Source organism: Stigmatopora argus, chromosome 6, assembly GCF_051989625.1.
Source record: "Stigmatopora argus isolate UIUO_Sarg chromosome 6, RoL_Sarg_1.0, whole genome shotgun sequence".
NCBI lineage: Eukaryota > Metazoa > Chordata > Actinopteri > Syngnathiformes > Syngnathidae > Stigmatopora > Stigmatopora argus.
Genome location: NC_135392.1, coordinates 18,382,855 through 18,400,852, shown reverse-complemented (window position 1 = coordinate 18,400,852; position 17,998 = coordinate 18,382,855). Strand labels below are relative to the sequence as shown.

At 40.5% G+C, this 17,998-nt stretch overlaps 1 protein-coding gene across 3 annotated transcripts in view; it reads right to left on the bottom strand.

The window, feature by feature from the left end:
* megf6b (multiple EGF-like-domains 6b) overlaps nucleotides 1-17,998 on the bottom strand; it is an 83,008-nt gene that overhangs the window by 52,352 nt on the left and 12,658 nt on the right. For all 3 annotated transcript variants that reach the window (XM_077603516.1, XM_077603515.1, XM_077603517.1), the window contains one exon: nucleotides 17,637-17,741. In XM_077603516.1, coding sequence (XP_077459642.1) covers nucleotides 17,637-17,741 — 105 coding nt within the window. The remainder of the gene's footprint in view (nucleotides 1-17,636; nucleotides 17,742-17,998) is intronic.

Below are 17,998 nucleotides of genomic sequence, written 5' to 3'. Positions count from 1 at the left end.
GCATCGCAGATTGTCAATAATGAACACCATGTTCAGGCGTAAGGGTATCCATTTGTGAACTTGGCACCAGGACACCCAGGGGCGCAGTTAGATGAATATTTTGTATTCATGTCAGTGGACTTGCGGCTGCATATATCGGACACTTGGATGTTGTGAAGGGGAGAGCTGTCAACCGATTACCATTGTGGGGGAAGATGCTGGTCTGGCCCGGCACACCCAAACATTTTGAGGGAGTCTGGTGGGAACACCTGGCAGAGTGTCTTGAGTCTAACGGGACAATGTTCCATGCGTGTAGTGCTGAGGCACACGACCAAAGCTGTGGCAGCAAGCTGGTTGGTGCCACTCATGGCAGCAATCCCAGAACACCCTGGTTGACATGAGCGGTAAGGAATTCCATCAAGCTGAAGGGGTACTATCAGGCTTTTTTGGCCCGCGGACCTCCAGAGGCAGCTGATGGGTGTCGGCTGGAGAGCGCCACACAGCTCTGGTGGTGTTTGAGTCAAAAGCCTGGACATGAGAGGAGTTCAGGGAGTCTGCGGCAAAAGACTTCCGGATAGTTTCAAAGAAATCTTGGTCCAACATTCGCTTCTCAAGAGGGTAAAGCAGTGCACCAGCAACAATGTGTATAGTGTGGATGGGACACAGCAGACCTCGAGTCAGGATGTTGTGAATTGGTTGGGCAGGCAGACCGACCTGGATTTGAACCCAGGACTCCAGAGCTGTGAGGTCTAGGCGCTAACCACTCATCCGCCGGGCCGCCCCGGTATCTGAATTATTAATATTAATCATCATTAAACATGTCCCCAAGTTTACTTAGATCAAAAACTTTGTTTTGTTCATGTCATACTATCATTTCCTTTAATGTGTATGCATGGCTTCACAATTTGTCTCTCCTGCTGCTTGGCTGCCTCGCAGTTTTGTAGCGTCACTAGACTTCAGCCTCATGGTAAATGCTTGTATATAACTAATGTATAGTTAGTTTTCACACATTTTGTCATCATTATTAATATCCTGCTTGCAACAAAGTAAATGCTTTCCTCCTGATAACCCTCTAAATAAAGAGGAGCCAGAACAGACTGGACTCCTGAAGTTTGCCTTTTGCTAATAAACTTTACTCCTGGAAGTCTAAAAAAAGAGTATCCAGAATGCCTTGCAGTACTGTGAATCTGAGCTGGGAACTGCACCAGCATCCACCAAAGACTCCACAAGACTTCTAGACCTTCATCTGTTTTGACTTTTGACTATTGACGTCTCACTTGTGTTTCCACCCCACTCCCCCTTAGAGTTGAGACCTACATTGTAATCAGGGCCCTCGAATTTAATAAAACAACAGAAAAGACGTGTAAGGTCAGAACGGAGTTGGGATGTTGCCTTAATGGTCGTTGTGCATAATAAAGTTAAGAGCTAGGTTGTGGAACACACAGATTGTGTTTTTAAGACTTAGATCTGTAAATTTTCAAAAATCCAAACTACTGCATTTCCTATTTTCATGTTTGGGTCAAAGTACTAAAAGTATTACTCCGGCATTATTTTGTGGGATGTTTGTGACACGGAAGCATCTTTTAGTGAGTTAAGTAGTTTAATTTAAATAAAAGTAATGTTTTATTATTGAAACATCTAGTGCCTTATTTAAGGAGAGTGGTCAGTGTATATTTTTCATTTTGCATATTTATTTTATTCAGTCTTTTCTATGTAATTTGTATAAAATTGTACCTATTGACTGCTTTTATGTTTAGGGAGATGGATGAAAACCAATATTCGGGCATCAGATTGATTTTAAGGAAGCATGTTGAAGTGACTTGAAAAGTTTCATTTTGGCAAATGTACTAATGCTTTTGCTCTTCACGCATTTACATGTAGAATTAGTAGTTAATTTGTCGATAGGGGAGCAGGATGTCATTTCCAAAGCAGAAACAATATTTGTGGCAATACAGATGGAGTGACTTCTTCATGCAAACCAGTAGAGATTAAGTGCATTGTACTGAGTAAATGGCGTAACTTCTTAAACATCATTAGGAATATGTTGCTTACAGCTGTTTTGTCTTCTCAGTGAAACATTAAACAAACACACGCCTGTGAAACTGCTGCATAAATGTGCATTTCCACACAACATATCACTGTGTTCTGTAAAAGAATGAAAAACAAATAAGCCAGACAAAAGTGTGATTGCAAAGAACTTTTCCCCCTGAACTCTCAGCTGCAAACTGAAAGGGTTTACAATCTGGCGCGGCATTGTGCGACTTCCTGTGATAAGGACCATTACTGTTCTTGGGAGGATCACACTTGTGTCCCGTGTGACTACGAGTGACTAAGAAAGAGCTTACTAAAATTGCTGGAGGAGATATCATCTTGTGAGCTGTAGAGTGGAAAATTGTAGTAAAATTGCAGGATGAGGGGTAGGTTGTGAGGGAAGGTGGGGGATGCCATACAGCTGCTATGTGGACAATGGTTACTCTTGTTAAACACTTCACCGACCAGATCCCGTTAAGCTACAGTATGACGCATTGGTTGAGAGAATAGTAAATTAATCGCTTCCATTCAGAAAAGGGTTTTATACCTTTATTTAAGGAGAGCGTTCAGTGTATATTTTTCATTTTGCATATTTATTTTATTTAGTCTTTCCTCTGTAATTTGTGGAAAACCTTGGAATCCATCCTGCTGACCTCACTTGGACTACTTCTTTATTTCTTATTTATTGATTATTTAGTGATCATTTATCGCTACGTGTCTGCTTATTTGTTGTTCTGTCCATAGACTTAGCGAATGGTGCCAATTGGCGCTGAACATCTCCAAAAGCCATGGAACTTATCCTGGAGTTCAGACGGAACAAGTCCGCTTCACTCTGCTGACCTCACTTGGACTACTTATTTATTTGTATGTCTGTTGTTATTTGTGCACTATGGGGTGAAAGCTTTAAATCTCATTATATTTGTATAATGACAATAAAAGCATTAAATTCAATTAAATTCAATTTAGTGACGTTCCTCGCATGTCTTTTCGGAGGACATTAAGCGAATTGAAATTGAAGTGAAAAAAAACCTCGGAAACTGACCTACAATATATGAATACTACTTTGCAATTTGCCTTTGTCTTCAACCATTGGGCGATTCCTGGTGATGTCACATTTGCAGCTCCCGCCCCTTTCCCATGAATGGCCCGGAGCTCAGAAGGACCTCTGAAAGTTGATTGGGCGACTTGAAGCTGTTGAGATGGTACTGCATGATTAATCCAGGCTTTCTTGCCATTCTTTTTTGTATTACATCTCTGAAGGTGAACAAGGCCCTGACTGAGTGTCTCCACTGCAACACGTGCATCCAACAACCCAAGAGCTCTGCCTCGGCATTGACTTTCTGATATTGGTTAGCTCTTAGTAGTCACATTGCAAGCAAAATACCAGATGTTTACCTGGGGCTGAAAGGCACTTGTTTTATTTAGTTTATACGGTAGTTAAGAACTCAAACCACTTGCTTCAAGACCTATTTTTGAACGGACGCAGTTCATGAAAAATGTACTCGATCGTGTACTATCACACTTGATTGGTGGGCACTGAGATTGGACTCTAGAAAACAAAAGATGTGCATCGAAGCAAATAAAAAGTCACTTATCCATAATATGTCCTATGAAGGGGCAAGCTGTCCATGAACTCCAGATGGGAATTGGATTTACACTCTCTCAGGAACATATACCAGTTCTTTTGGAGCTTTTGTGCATATAAAAAAGGGCTACAAAGTGGAGATGGTTGATGTGCTTAATTTTCAGTGAATCTTGCAGTTCAACAGAAGAGGAAATGTGGAAATATGCACTGGCACTCTGCGAGATTTGCCAACTAAGCACTTGGCTATCGGGTCACTCTGATAAGTAAAGAATTCAAACTGCTGTATTTATGCGACCTCCGTGAGAAGCACTTTGGTGGGTGCTAGGCAACTTGGTGTTATGAGACAGAGATTTTGCTAATCACTGTTTGTGTAACCTTCCCTGTACTTAGTTGTACTTAAACTACAGTGGGTTTAACCCAAAGTTGCTTCACCAGGTAATTGCGTTTCTGCTCTCAGTATTTTCTATGGTAATAGTCATTTGCCTAATAGAACCAATAAAGAAATAAAGTAGACTTTCAATTTATCCACCCAGTGTGATGTTTTTACAAAATCTAAACTATAAATTTTAATCTTTACCCCTTACTTTTTTAAGATACTGTATTTTCTCGCATATACGCCGTATTTGTCACTCAAAAAAATGATGACTGAATCCATGGTACGGCTTATATGCGCACAAATTAGACTTGACATGCACGTAACTGACAAAGACGAAATGCCATAAAGCAAGATAATGCAGCCAATATGGTCATTTATTTCAAAATAGAGAAAAGGTAAACAAATAAAATGCTAAACAACATTTATTTTGATGTCTATAAATGAAATTCAAGAAAAAAATTTACCATATCTTGCATAAAATGTGAAAAAACTCGCACCTTACTTTTGCCTATCATTGCTCGCTCAAGGCACCACCATCTAACCGTAGTTGAACATGCTGTGAGTGGTATTTGTAGTCTTTACCCTGTCAGCAAATCCCAATAGTTGTGAAAGCTGATCGAAGGTCTTGCGGTCAATCATTAAAATATCAGCTTCAATACCTGCGTAATGTGCATCTCATGCTATTACTGCACCCAGAGACTTGAACACTAGATCGCTTTGGACACACTTCCTGGTTGTACTGCTCACGTGACTTCCTTTTTGAATTTGTCTACATGCAGGCAACACCCTTTAGGAATGTGCAATACATCAGACGATCCTTTTGATTTTTACAGTATCTCAGAAATACAATGTGCGATGATCTTCTCAAGATTTTCCCTTCAAAGTAACACATATGGACTTCCTATTAAACCATGAATATGGAAGTGAAAATTGTGAATCAGGGGGTGTCTTATATGAGATAAATTGTGAAATTCAACGGTTTGAAGGCAATTTTAAGGGTACGGATTATACGCAGAGGTGGCTAATATGTGAGAGAATACGGTAGGTTATATATAGTTAGTAATAAATGCTTTTGCTCCAGGATTTTAATTTCTTTTATTTTCATTTTCGATTTCCTGAGTACACTGAATGCGCCCCAAACTACCTGAATTGCATGTTTTCCTATCTATTAGTCCACTCTCTTGAATTGCAAATGTATCCTTACTCAAGAAAAATAAAATCTGCTTACTGTATTAGCCGTTTTAAGTTTGTATTTTTCAGCAGATCATGATTTTTAAAATAATCAGTCCTTCAAATGCATCATCCCTTTCAAGCTGGAACAAAGTGGGACAGTCTAAACCAGGTGTCTCAAACCGATTCCGCCGAGTGCCGCAATGGGTCCTGGTTTTTGTTCCAACCGATCCAGTGCCAACATTTTAACCAATCAGGTGTCTTCTAAAATAAGTAGCACCAGGCTGCAATCAACTGATTAACTGATTACACTTGCAAAAGGTATCCTCTTGTTGAGTTGGAATGAAAACCTGCACCCACTGCGACCCTTTGAGGACCGGTTTGAGACCACTGGTCTAAACCAATATAATCCATAGAATTGTGAGCAACCATGCTAATGTTTTCAGTAGCAGAAGTGGGAATGATAATATTTTTCAACGTGCATATGGGCGGAAATCAAACTCTGTTTTGCCATAAGTCACATTAAGATTTGAAGTTCTGCTATGAATTAACTACAAATAGTCATGTATTTGCTTGTAGTCATGCATTATACTGTCCCCCATTCTTTTATTTTTTACTTGTTTTTCTTATTCAAGAAATATATGGTCGCTCTAGGATCACCTGTATCCACACAAGCATCTGTATGAACGTCATTATTGATGTCTTTATGTAAAAGCGTATTCATACCTAAGCAGCAGCTGTCGTTACCTCATGTCATATTTTTTCCTCCACTTTTAATTCTGCTGCAGCTGGACACCTTTAATCCTCCCTGCAGACGGGCAACTTCATATCACATCCTTGATCATAAACAAGCATAAAATGTGGGACATGTTTTCACTATATTCCAGAACAGGTAACGAATGTATGTATGGTGTTCAAAAAATGTGGATTTCTCATGGCTTTCCGTGCTTATTTTTACCATCTGTAAAACTCAAAGAAGTAGGGCGGCTATGCGAAACACATTTTATGATTTGCACACTTGAACAAATACCTGTAGACCTCGGGGGAATTGCCCTTTGACCTGTTGTGTGTGCTGTATCTGAAACTTTACCTGTTGAGACCTGCTGCTGCTGATTCTGACCCTGGCAGAATATTTGAAGTGTCTTGGATATTTAGCACATGGAGACTGCAAGTATTCCAAAAATGATTTGTTGTAAACCTTGTAAATTTTCATCCAAAAGATCTACAGTCGGTTCTCGGTTCTCGAGCACAATCCGTTCCAAAAGGCTGTTCGAGAAGTGTTTTGTTTGAAATACAAATCGATTTTTCCCCTACACAACTATTGGAAAAAGAAATAATGCATTTCAAGCCTAAAAATAGGGTTTTCAAATCATTTTTTCAACAGTTGTTTGTACAACTTTCCTTTTTCAGCACCAGCAACATTACTCTTTCCACTTCTTTGGAACCATGATTGGAGGTTAATATAGTCCTCAAAATAAAAGTAAAAAGGCAGTAAATGTAGCTAACTATTATGAGTCTCAGGGTGAGTGAAGCGGAGTTGGAGACAAACAGCCATATTGCTCCTAATTTCGAAATATTATGGCGTTTCGTCTTTGTCACCTTGCAGTTTCGTGCATGTCAAGTCTAATTTGTGCCCATATAAGCCGTACTTGGATTCAGTCATCATTTTTTTTGCAAAAAATACAGCTTATATGCGAGAAAATAATTTCAGGTAGCAACCATGCCAACGAGGGAAAAGAAGAGCTTTGCTGCCACGACAAAGAACCATTTAAATATAGCCAAGAATGGTCTGAAGAACTTCCTCTGATGCTATAAATCTCTACAAAAGTGTGTCCTATGACAAGAAGCCACTGTTAGCACCATTAAGCAGTTTCAACCAGTACGCAAAGACCAATCCAATGCTAATGGCATTACAGAAGAAAAGTTCAATGATGAATGTTGATTTAAGTCATTGACTGACACCGATTGAGATTATATGCAGCCATTTGTGCTTAGTTCAAATGGGTAGGAATTCCACTGCCATCAATGGCAGTAAAACATGATAATTCACTGTGCAAGATAATGAGGATGTAGGCCTACACAATACATTTTCACTTACTTTGAAAAATATGTAGTGTATATAGTAATATATAGTGTGATGTGTTGTTGTCAACTGTGATCATCTTATGTTCTGCATCACTCGCTGCTTTATCTATTTACAGTATAAGTGTGTCAGAAGCTATGGCAGATGCAATAAAAGGAGAGCTCCTGTGACAATACCGATACAAGATGTTGATTAAAAGAGGTTATAACACCGATTCTGTAGTTATATATTCCTATCAGATTAACATCTGTTTTTCACAGCTGTTGAAATGTCAAAAATATCCTGGTTCTGCCTGCTGAGAGTTGCCCAGAGGTAACTTTCCCATGCAAAGATAACACAACAGATAACATCATAAGTGTTTGGTTTGAGAAAAAAATCAGGAGTAAAAAAATGACATATGGATAAAGACAATTCATTCAGGTTATCCTGGATGATTATTTTTTTTATGATATTTTGCAAACGGTTCAATCATGTGATTTGCACTTATTTGATAGCCTTGACACCTTCAGCATGACCAGGAGCAGCCTTTTATCACGGAGGGAGTCTAATGAGACAGGGCAGGAGCCCAGCGCACAATTATGTCAGATTAGGCTTCTTGGCAGGAAGTGGCAGCGGGTACAAAGGCAAACTCCGCCCTCACAGGGTTTCAAGTCAGTGTACAAAAAACACCAAGAGGTGGTGTAGGATAGGTCTTTTTATTTTCTAACTGTTCAAAAAATCGCGAGTGCACTGTTCGGGTTGCCATGGAAGATATTTCAACAAGCTTCATCAGTTAATGCATAAACCAAAACGTAAGGTTAATCAACGGTGTAGATAGGACAGCTACCCCCTGGCTATTTGGATGAAAACCATGAACTCTGAGCTTGCCGTCATTCCCGGAGGCTTAACTAAAGAACTCCAACCGCTGGATATCGGCATCAACCGGGCGTTCAAAGCAAAGTTGCGAGCGGCATGGGAACAATGGTTGATAGGTGGCGAACACAGCTTTACGAAGGGTGGCAGGCAGCGCCGGGCTAGTTACGCCACTATTTGCGAATGGATTGTGGCCGCTTGGACTAACGTGTCTGCTTTCACTGTTGTTCGAGCTTTTGCCAAAGCCGACACAGCTTTACGAAGAGTAGGAGGCAGCACCGGGCGAGTTACGCCACTATTTTCGAGTGGATTGTGGCCGCTTGGACTAACGTGTCTGCTTGCACTGTTGTTTGAGCTTTTGCCAAAGCCGGCATCATTTCTGTCGAGCCAGATGGCAATGTGAGTGACTCTGAAAACGAAGAGAAGGAACCCGGCGTTTTTGATGAATCATTTAGACAATTGTTCAATTTGGACACAGAAAATGAGGACTTTGATGGATTTATGGGTGACGATTGATCAAAAAACGTGAGTACATTGTAAAATGGCTAAATTAAGTACAACCGAACTCAGATTTGCTTCCATTGCCTTTTTAAAAACGTGTTTTTAGCGTGTGTCCGTATGTTTAAGCTGGTGTATGTTTTGCCATGCCTGGCTGCGTGTTTTGGTGCGGTGCGTCTTGTGTGTCAAATACAGAAATAGCACTCATTACTGACACTGCACCTTTAAATGTGGTGCGCCATATAGTCGTGAAAATATGGTATTTAGGTAGAGTTACCAAATGCCAGTCCTCATCCTCTTTAAATCTGTTCATCTGCAATGGCATCAAGCATTGGACGAAGAATTCAGCAGCTACAATATCCTCTCAGTGCTGGTAGAAATAAGCGGATACGCGGAAGAAGATGAGATGAGATTCATCCATCCATTCTATTATCAACACTGTTTGTCCGTGTCAGAGTCAAGGGGTACTCCAGCCTATCCTAGTTGACAAATGGGTGAAAGGCAGACATTACAGACAAGTTGTCAGTCAGTCATAGGGAACATGGAGACAAACAACCATTCGCATTCACAATCACACCAAGTGGGACTCGTTCCCACGCTGCCTGCTCTAAAGTCAGGCGTAGGAACAGTTGATATAATAATCGGACATAGGCCCTGTCGTCATTATTAACAACAAAAGCCTACTTGTCATCACACCCAAAAACTGCGTATGACGGAATTGGTAGTGCTTCTCCATAAGGTGCGTTTACTCGGCAAAAGACCTAAATAAGTGATAGTTACGGACTTGTAATTTGGCATTCTGCTGTTATGGATACCTCTCACTGTCTTTCACTTACTTTCAGTCAGCTAGTAGGAGGCAGATCACCACCCACACATCTTTTCATATTACCTCAGAAGGGAATGTGTGTTGTGTTACCGCAAATTTAGAGTTCTGATGGATGTGGGGAAAAAAACTGTCCTTAAGCCTATTTGTCCGTACTTTGTGGGACCTATAGCGTCTGCCAGAGGGCAGCAGCTGAAACAGATTGTGACCAGGGTGGTATGGGTCCCCTATGATGTTCCTGGCTCTGCTGAGGTAACGGGGGCTGGCAATGTCTTCCAGTGAGGGCAGAGCAGCTGACAATCCTCTGGGCAGTGTTAATCACTTTCTGCATGGTCTTTTTGTCTGCCACCGTGCTTCCAGCATACCACACTGTGATGCAGTACACCAGGATGCTCTCTACAGTGGTTCTATAGAAGGTTATCAAAAGCTTGGTGTCCAAGTTGTTCCTCCTAAGTACCCTGAGGAAATAGAGTCGTTTCTGAGCCTTCTTCACTACTGCCGTGATGTTTGTAGACCATGCGAGCTTATCCGTGACGTGGACCCCCAGGAATTTAAAGGACTGGACCCTGTCTACACATACTCCATTTATGAGGAGTGGGGCCAGATCTGTGCCGTGTTTGCGAAAGTCCAGGATTATTTCTTTAGTTTTCGTGGTGTTCAGTGTGAGATTGTTCACAGAGCACCACGAAGACAGATAAAAGATATCCAAGATGGCTGCGCGCACTGACGCAGCGGCTCTATGCTCTCCAGTTCGGTGTCGTTCGTTATCCTACAGTCGCCAGGATTTAATCGCCATCGGAAGGAGATGCGATATATCCGATTTCACTACAAACTACCAACAGACCTACGATATCGCCGAGGACATCTTGAGACCTCCGGGATCTCCGTGGATAGCCAGCCCACTCAAAGCATGTCGAAGGCGGCGAAGAGACAGGAAGCAGAAGCGCGGATGCCGGGCGGGCCTTGCTGCTAAGCTGAAACAACAACCACACCGAGCACCGCTTCCTAGTATCTTATTGACCAACGCCCAATCCATCACCCACAAAATGGATGAGTTGGAACTTCGAATTGCTACCAACAGCTTTGTTAGGAACTGTAACATTATTCTCATCACAGAAACGTGGCTACACCCGCATATCCCCGACGCTGCGGTTTCGCTAGCTAGCCGAACGATTTTTCGGAACAATCGTTCAAAAGAATTAACAGGCAAAAGTAAAGGAGGAGGACTGTGCATGTTTATACATAATGAATGGTGTTGTGACAGTAGGATCATTGACACTCACTGTTCCCCGGATTTAGAGCTATTGGCAATACGGTGTAGGCCCTATTATTTACCGAGAGAGCTAACGGTCGTCATAGTAACGGCGATCTATATATCATCTATTTAAAGTTGTTTTATATACCGGTATTGGATGGACCCCAATTTGTCTGTAAAAGTGTTTCAAGAAGTCAGATGAAGCGGCAGGCAAACTTTGTCTGCGCTATTAATAGCCGAGATTTCTAACAATGCAAGGTTTGACTTTAATTGCTCTTTAGTGGACCCATAGGTCTATTCTTGATGACAAGTTGGTATTTAGATGGAAAAATATTGTCTTCCCACTATGTTATGTGTAGTTGGGGTTTTGGGATGGTTTGTACACTTTTTGTCTATCGTGTCCCTCATGGTTTCCCTTAACTTGTGTGACCAGGTGTGTGTAGTTTGTAATCAACCCCTCCCCTTCCTCCCACATTCCAAAAACATGCATGCTAGGCTGATTGGACACTCTAAAGTGCTCCAAGTTATGGGTGTGAGTAAGCATAGTTGTCCGTCTGCTTGTCCCCTGCGACACAGAGTGTCACCCGCCTCTGGCCCGAAGTCAGCTGGTTTATGTTCCAGCACCCCCCGCAACCCTAGTTTGGATAAAGCGGTTCAGAAAATGAATGAATGTTTGGTGTACATTATCCAAGGAAAACGGGGGATGACTGTAAATAATTAAAAACCTGACAAAGCTGGCAACTCCTTTGCTGATGATACAAAATATTTCAGCGTTGCTCCTCTTTGTGCTCAGTTAGTGCCCATCTATCATACACCTCAGAATGCCTAATGCCTGGTATGCCTCGCAAGTGTGTTGTTACTATGTCTGAAAGGCAACAGAGAATGATGACAACCCTCAGAAGGTGGAAGTGCTCTATAAGGCAAAGCAAGGGAACACTTACGCTGCCATCTCACTCAATTTCAGAGTAAATGAGTCTACTATTCACTCTATCAATAAGGACGAGGCTAAAATTAGTAAAACGCCTCCCATTACTTTTAGTAAGACAGCAAATGCTTGTTACGGCTGATAAAAGTGTTGTTTGTGTGGAAGCTACTTTGGCAATATGCCGAAAGAAGAACATAACTGGAAAATACATTATTTCTTTAGGTAAGGACATTGAGAAACGATTCAATGCTGACCTGCATATAATACAATATATGATATTATTCATCAATATCACTACATGTAAAGCACTTCGAGTCAGCTGGTTGGAAAGTTCAGCTTGTGCCTGTGTGTTTTCTAATCTGGCCACACAAGTTGTCTCTGCCATTCAATTGGTTAACGGAAGACTATTTTCTGAGTATGAATGATTTTTTTTTTGTCTATTTATTATGTGCTGTGCAATTAAATGGAGACCAGCCTAGGCCTTAAACCTAAAGGTTTAGAGGGGCGAGGCTCCAGATTACCCACTCTATTTGAGGATATGTACTCCAAAAATGGATCGTTTGTCCATCCGAGTAGTTTTGGGAACTGGTGAACAAACTCATTTTTGCGAGCAGATTTTAACTCATGGTCTAAAGATGCCATTTCTTTATCACTTTAGCATTCCATCAATTTGTAATGTGTCATCATTAGCATTGGAATTCCTGACAGGTTTAGTGACAGCAAGATGGCCTTTGCCAGGTTCACCGGATCATCACGCCCTGTGGACACGTCACACCCAAAAGACTCGATCCCAACCAGGCTTTACTGAACTATCTTCTGAACAAGGCCGCAAGAGATGCGAGCTCACGTTGACCTTGACGTGCCCCCTTTAACCGACAAAAATCTAATCAGTTCACCCTTGAGATATGAGTGGAGGTTTTAAGAGATTTTTCTGCCCTCAAGAAACCGAGATAGACGACATGAAAGGGCAGTGCCTGAAGCCCCGACAGCAACAAAAACACATGCCTGAAGTAACAAGGATTCACATAGGGAAGAACTGCTAGAAAGAATTACAGAACCAGTCGGTCCGTCTGTCTGTGAAATGAAGGGGTGGTTAGAACAGGACTGGAGAAACCCCTACTGAACCTTAAAATGATTGCAGAGTATAGTATGGCCAAAAGTCTTGAGAATGACACAAATATTATTTTTTAAGTCTGTTCCCTCAGGGTTGTTAGGTGTTTGCCAGATGTTTCTATGGTGTGATACATACAATTAGAAGCATTTCACAAGTATCGAAAGCTTTTATTGAGAAATACATGCAATAGGTCAATAGTTGCAGTGTTGAGTCTTCTTTTTCAAAACCACTGCAATTTTTCCCTGGCATGCTGTCGATCAACTTCTGAACCAAATCCTGACTGATGGCCGTCCATTCTTGCATTATCAATGCTTGGAGTTTTTCAGAATTTGTGGGCTTTTGATTGTCCACCCGCCTCTTCAGGATTGACCAAAAGTTCCTAATGGGATTAATATTTGGAGAGTTTCCTGCCCAAGGGCCCAAAATCTTAATGTTTTGTTCCTTAAGCCCTTTTGTTATGACCTTTGCTTTATGGCAAGGTGCTCCATCATGCTGGAAAATGAATTCTTCATTACCAAATTGCCCCTGGATGGTTGGGAGAGAGGTTCAATTGATGCCAACAGGCACCAGGGCGCCCAAGAAAGTCCAGCAAGCAGCAGGACAGTCTCCTGAAGTTATTTCAGCTACGGGATCGGGCCACCACCAAATCCTTAAAGTCTAGATCATCATCATAATATTTAAACATTTTCAAAGTCTGATTGATCATCATCAGATTCACCAAACAATTGATTCCACTCTTCTTGAGCAAGGATAGCGCTCCCTGGGCAGACTCATTTCCCTGGAGCAACTTTTATAAATTTTTAATCCTACTATTAGCCTATACAGTGGTACCTCGAGATACGAGCTTAATTTGTTCCGGGACTGAGCTCGTATGTCGATATTCTTGTAACTTGAACGAACGTTTCCCATTCAAATGAACTAAAAACAAATTAATTTGTTCCAACCCTCTGAAAAAAACACCAAAAACCGGATATTGGATTGGAAAAAAATGTTTTATTTCTTCTAATTCACCATCTATTAACAAAGTAACACACAACTAGTGGTTTAATATTACTAAAATGTGTTTAATAGAACTAAAATTAGACAGATTTTACGGAGGGTAGCGAGAAAGAGAAATAGAGGAGGGCGGGGGAGACTTTTTGCACCGGTGAATCGTAATATAACAAAAAAATTTAAATGAACTTGGATTACGATGCAGACACTCAAAAATAAGTTTAATCTAACCTTACACTAAACTTAATTCTAATTTTGTTTTACATTTTTATACATTTCTCCCGGCCGGGTTGGCTCTGTTTGCCACGCCTCCACACTGACTCTCAGTCAATATCGAGGGTTGTTTGAGTTTGTATTCCCTTCAAAATATTCCGAAAATGATGCACACAAATGTCCTCACAATAGGATAACGCACGGCCACTTGCCAAAGAGAAGTAATCTTGAATTAGCGATCGCTCCGCCAACGAGAGCTAACAGATTAAGGGGGGGACACTGAAAAAATGCAACGCTCCGAGACAGAGACATTACAAAGAGGGAGTTGCGACCAGAGACATTACACGAGAGTTGCGGGAGAGAGCCAGTGTCCCTGATGTTCTTATGAACAGCCAATGAGAAGTAATATATACTGCTCTTAGCGATCGCTCCGCCATTCACGCTGAGTGACGGAGAAAAAAAACACTGAAAAAAATGCAACGCTCCTCCCAGTGCTCATAGATATCTGTTACACACGAAAGAGATGAGGCAAAAAAGAGAGTGCGCTACAATGATAAACAGCCTCTCATGTCTTGGCCACCTGGCTTTCTCGTATCTCAAAAAATTTTTGTATCTAGAGATAATTATTTGTTTGAAATTTTACTCATATCTCGAAATACTCGTATGTCAGGGTGCTCGTATGTCGAGGTACCACTGTAATCTTGCCAAAGGCTATTTGGAGAGGGCTGGCTTTTGTAAAAGAAGGTAGATTGTCGCCATCTGGCGAACAAAGACAGGTTCTACGTCTCCCATTATACATAACGGCTGCGGAGGGGACTTTCTCACCAGCAGAGGGCAGTGTTTCACCAGGATTAGTGTATAACGCACACCCGAACTTTGCTTTCGTTTTTTGGTACAAAATTTTCCGCGTTATATTAGAATAAATACGGTACATTCTTCACTAGCCAATTACAGTTAAGAGTATTTTAAATGTATTATTTACAGTAAATGTTCAGAAAGCCAAAGTAATTCATTAACATGGTCAAAAACAAATAGACTATACTTTGTAATCATCTATGAATGGAGCATTATGCATTATGGGTTCATTCCCACATTATACGAGTGAATGCAGTTATCGGATCCAAAGATCTTTTGATACATTACATTTGAGGACAAACTGAAAAATAAATCCTTTCAGAGAGAGATACAAATGGAATGTCCTCTCAGCATCAGCAGTGCAACGTCTCAATTGAAAAATAGACCCATTTGCAGTAAAAATGTCTGTCAGCAGCCCATGTAAGATATAAACAGTTAAAAGACATTCCATGAATCGGAGGCCATAACACTACGGGTAAGTACTCCAGTCCCATATTAACTAAAGCTAGAAGGATAATATGGTATTCTGGCATTGCAATGACCCCGGTAACTGGCCGAGATAATGATTCATATAGACAGAAATGGCATTATCAAGAAACACAAAATCGTTCAAGCTGCAGCTATGAGAATAGTTCAGTATGAAGTTCATTGTCTGTGTCTTCACTGTAAATGTCTATCAACCTAGGTATCATTTCCTCATGTTCACATACCATGAGACTTTAAACAATAGTTTTATAGAGGTTTTAGTTTGCTTTTCCATGAGAATGTCCTGTTCTCTTTTGTTAGCCATATTTAGTCTTTGAGATGAGGAAGGTGTTGATCATCCCCTATCTTGCATTTGTTTAGTGATGGCAGGTCGCTTACAGAGGACTGTTACTTTTGTACTCCTTTTATTCAATCATACATTCATTCATTCATTCGTCCGTCCATCCAATTCTAATTTGTGCATATGTTAGCCATACCCCTGATTCAGTCATCCTTTTTTTAGTTACAAATACGGCTTATATGCGAGAAAATGCTGTATTTCTATTTTTCTTAGTTTTCGATTATATTTAAATATTAATACATTAGTCTTTTCATATACCTATAACTTTGATATTTAATAAATACACTTCTTGAACATTGTACTTGCATAGCTGGGTGTAGGTTTTGCATTGCTTGTACAGGCGTAGTTCGGTATTAGTAATAGGGGTGAACCTACTTTGCAGTTTTTCGATTATGCTGGCCATGTCTGGTCTACATCATCCATGAAATTTGAGGGATTCCATTATACAAATACAGTATATTGAATAATATATACCTTTACTGTGTTTTACAAGTCAACCATTTTGTTTGTATCTTATGTACTGTGCCATGAAAAAGTATTTGCCCCCTTCCTGATTTCTCTGTTTTTGCATATTTATCACACACAAAGGTTTCAGATCACTAGATCAAATTTAGTGTGACACAGAGACAACCCAAGCAAAGAGAAAATGCTGTTTCTAAATGATGATTTTATTTACCAAGGCAGATAAATTACAAACTTGTCTGGCCCTCTGTGAACAACTAATTACCCCCTGAACCTAATAACGGGTTGTTCCACCATAGGCAGCAATAACTGAAATCAAGCAGTAATTTGTAATGAGTCTTTCACACATCTTTGGAGGAATTTCTGCCCACTCTTCTGTGCAGAATTTTTTCAATTCTGCAATAATAGAGGTTTTTCTAGCATGAACAGCTCGTTTCATATCACATCACAACATTTCAGTAGGATTTATAAATCCAGACTTTGACTTGGCCAGTCCAAAACCTTAACTTTGTTACTTTTTACCAATGGTAGGTAAACATTGTTCTATCCCTTTATTTTTCATGTAAGTACACACACATGTACGTATGTACTAAGGGTAGAAGAAATAATCTATTAGGACTGATAGAACCATATGTTTAGGCACATTCCTTCATCTTCTGTTCATGGGGAGTATCATGAGGGTGCTAGAGCTAGCCGGATCTCAGTTAACAATAAAAGTAGCCAGCGGGTATTCGTAGGCTCATGAAATGTTCTAATTCCTTCACATTGATTGATTTGTAAGTGTATAATGGATTTTGTCACCTATTTTGACAATAAAAATATCGTGAGGGTATAACTACAAAACTATAAAAACAGGGACTAAAGATGGAAATTAGCCTTTGGCTATAATCATACATATATGTTAATTAACATGAATTTGTATATGTTCAGCGTGTCGCCCTCACGGTGGGGGACCTGGGTTCAAATTCAGGTCGGTCCACCTGTGTGGAGTTTGCAAGTTCTCCCCGTGCCTGCGTGGGTTTTCTCCGGGTACTCCGGTTTCCTCCCACATTCCAAAGAAATGCTTGGTAAGCTGATTGGACACTCTAAATTGCTCCAAAGTATGAGTTTGGGGGTGAATGGTTATTTGTCTCCTTGTGCCCTGCGAATGGCTGGCCACCAATTCAGGGTGTCCCCCGCCTTTGGCCCGAAGTCAGCTGGGAAAGGCTCCAGCTCCAGCACCCACAACTTTCTTGTACTCTGTGTATTATGATGATCCACACTTTTGTCTTGATTACAACAATAAGAAATGCAGTACAGAAAATGTAAGAGTAAAATGTTTATATAAATACAAAAATACCAAATAAAATGTATCTAAATAAAAAGTAAAAAAAATAGTACCATATTTTCCACACTGTAAGGCATGACTAAAAACAGGCAGTTTGCCTTATATATGGATCAATATTGGTTAATCATTGAATAAAATGTTCTTTAATACAGCATCATCTAGTAGTTGATGTATAACACAACCCGACAATCCAAACAAATGTCAAATAGGGATTTTCCACAATTTAATTAATTATACGGCGTAAAAATAAAATTAAGGCCAGTACTCACCATATTGACAACTAGGCCCGTTGAACCCAGCAGGGCACTCACAGAGCTGGGTGGGTCCCTCTCGACATTGGCCCCCATTGAAGCACACACCGTAGCTACACACAGCTGTAGGACAAAGCAAACAAACAGAAACACACAGATGAGATACCTGGCTGATGTCACACTTCGAGACTACTCCAGGCCTTTTAACATTTGTCTCTAGCTGTAATGTTTCCATTCCAACACTTATTCATGTTGTTGACTGCTTATTATATTGAGTACTTATTTATCCTTGTTTTATTAATATCTTAAAAACTGCCATATCTAATTCATGACGTTTCCTAGATACATGAACAAACAAAGGCTAAATTAGGATATTTATA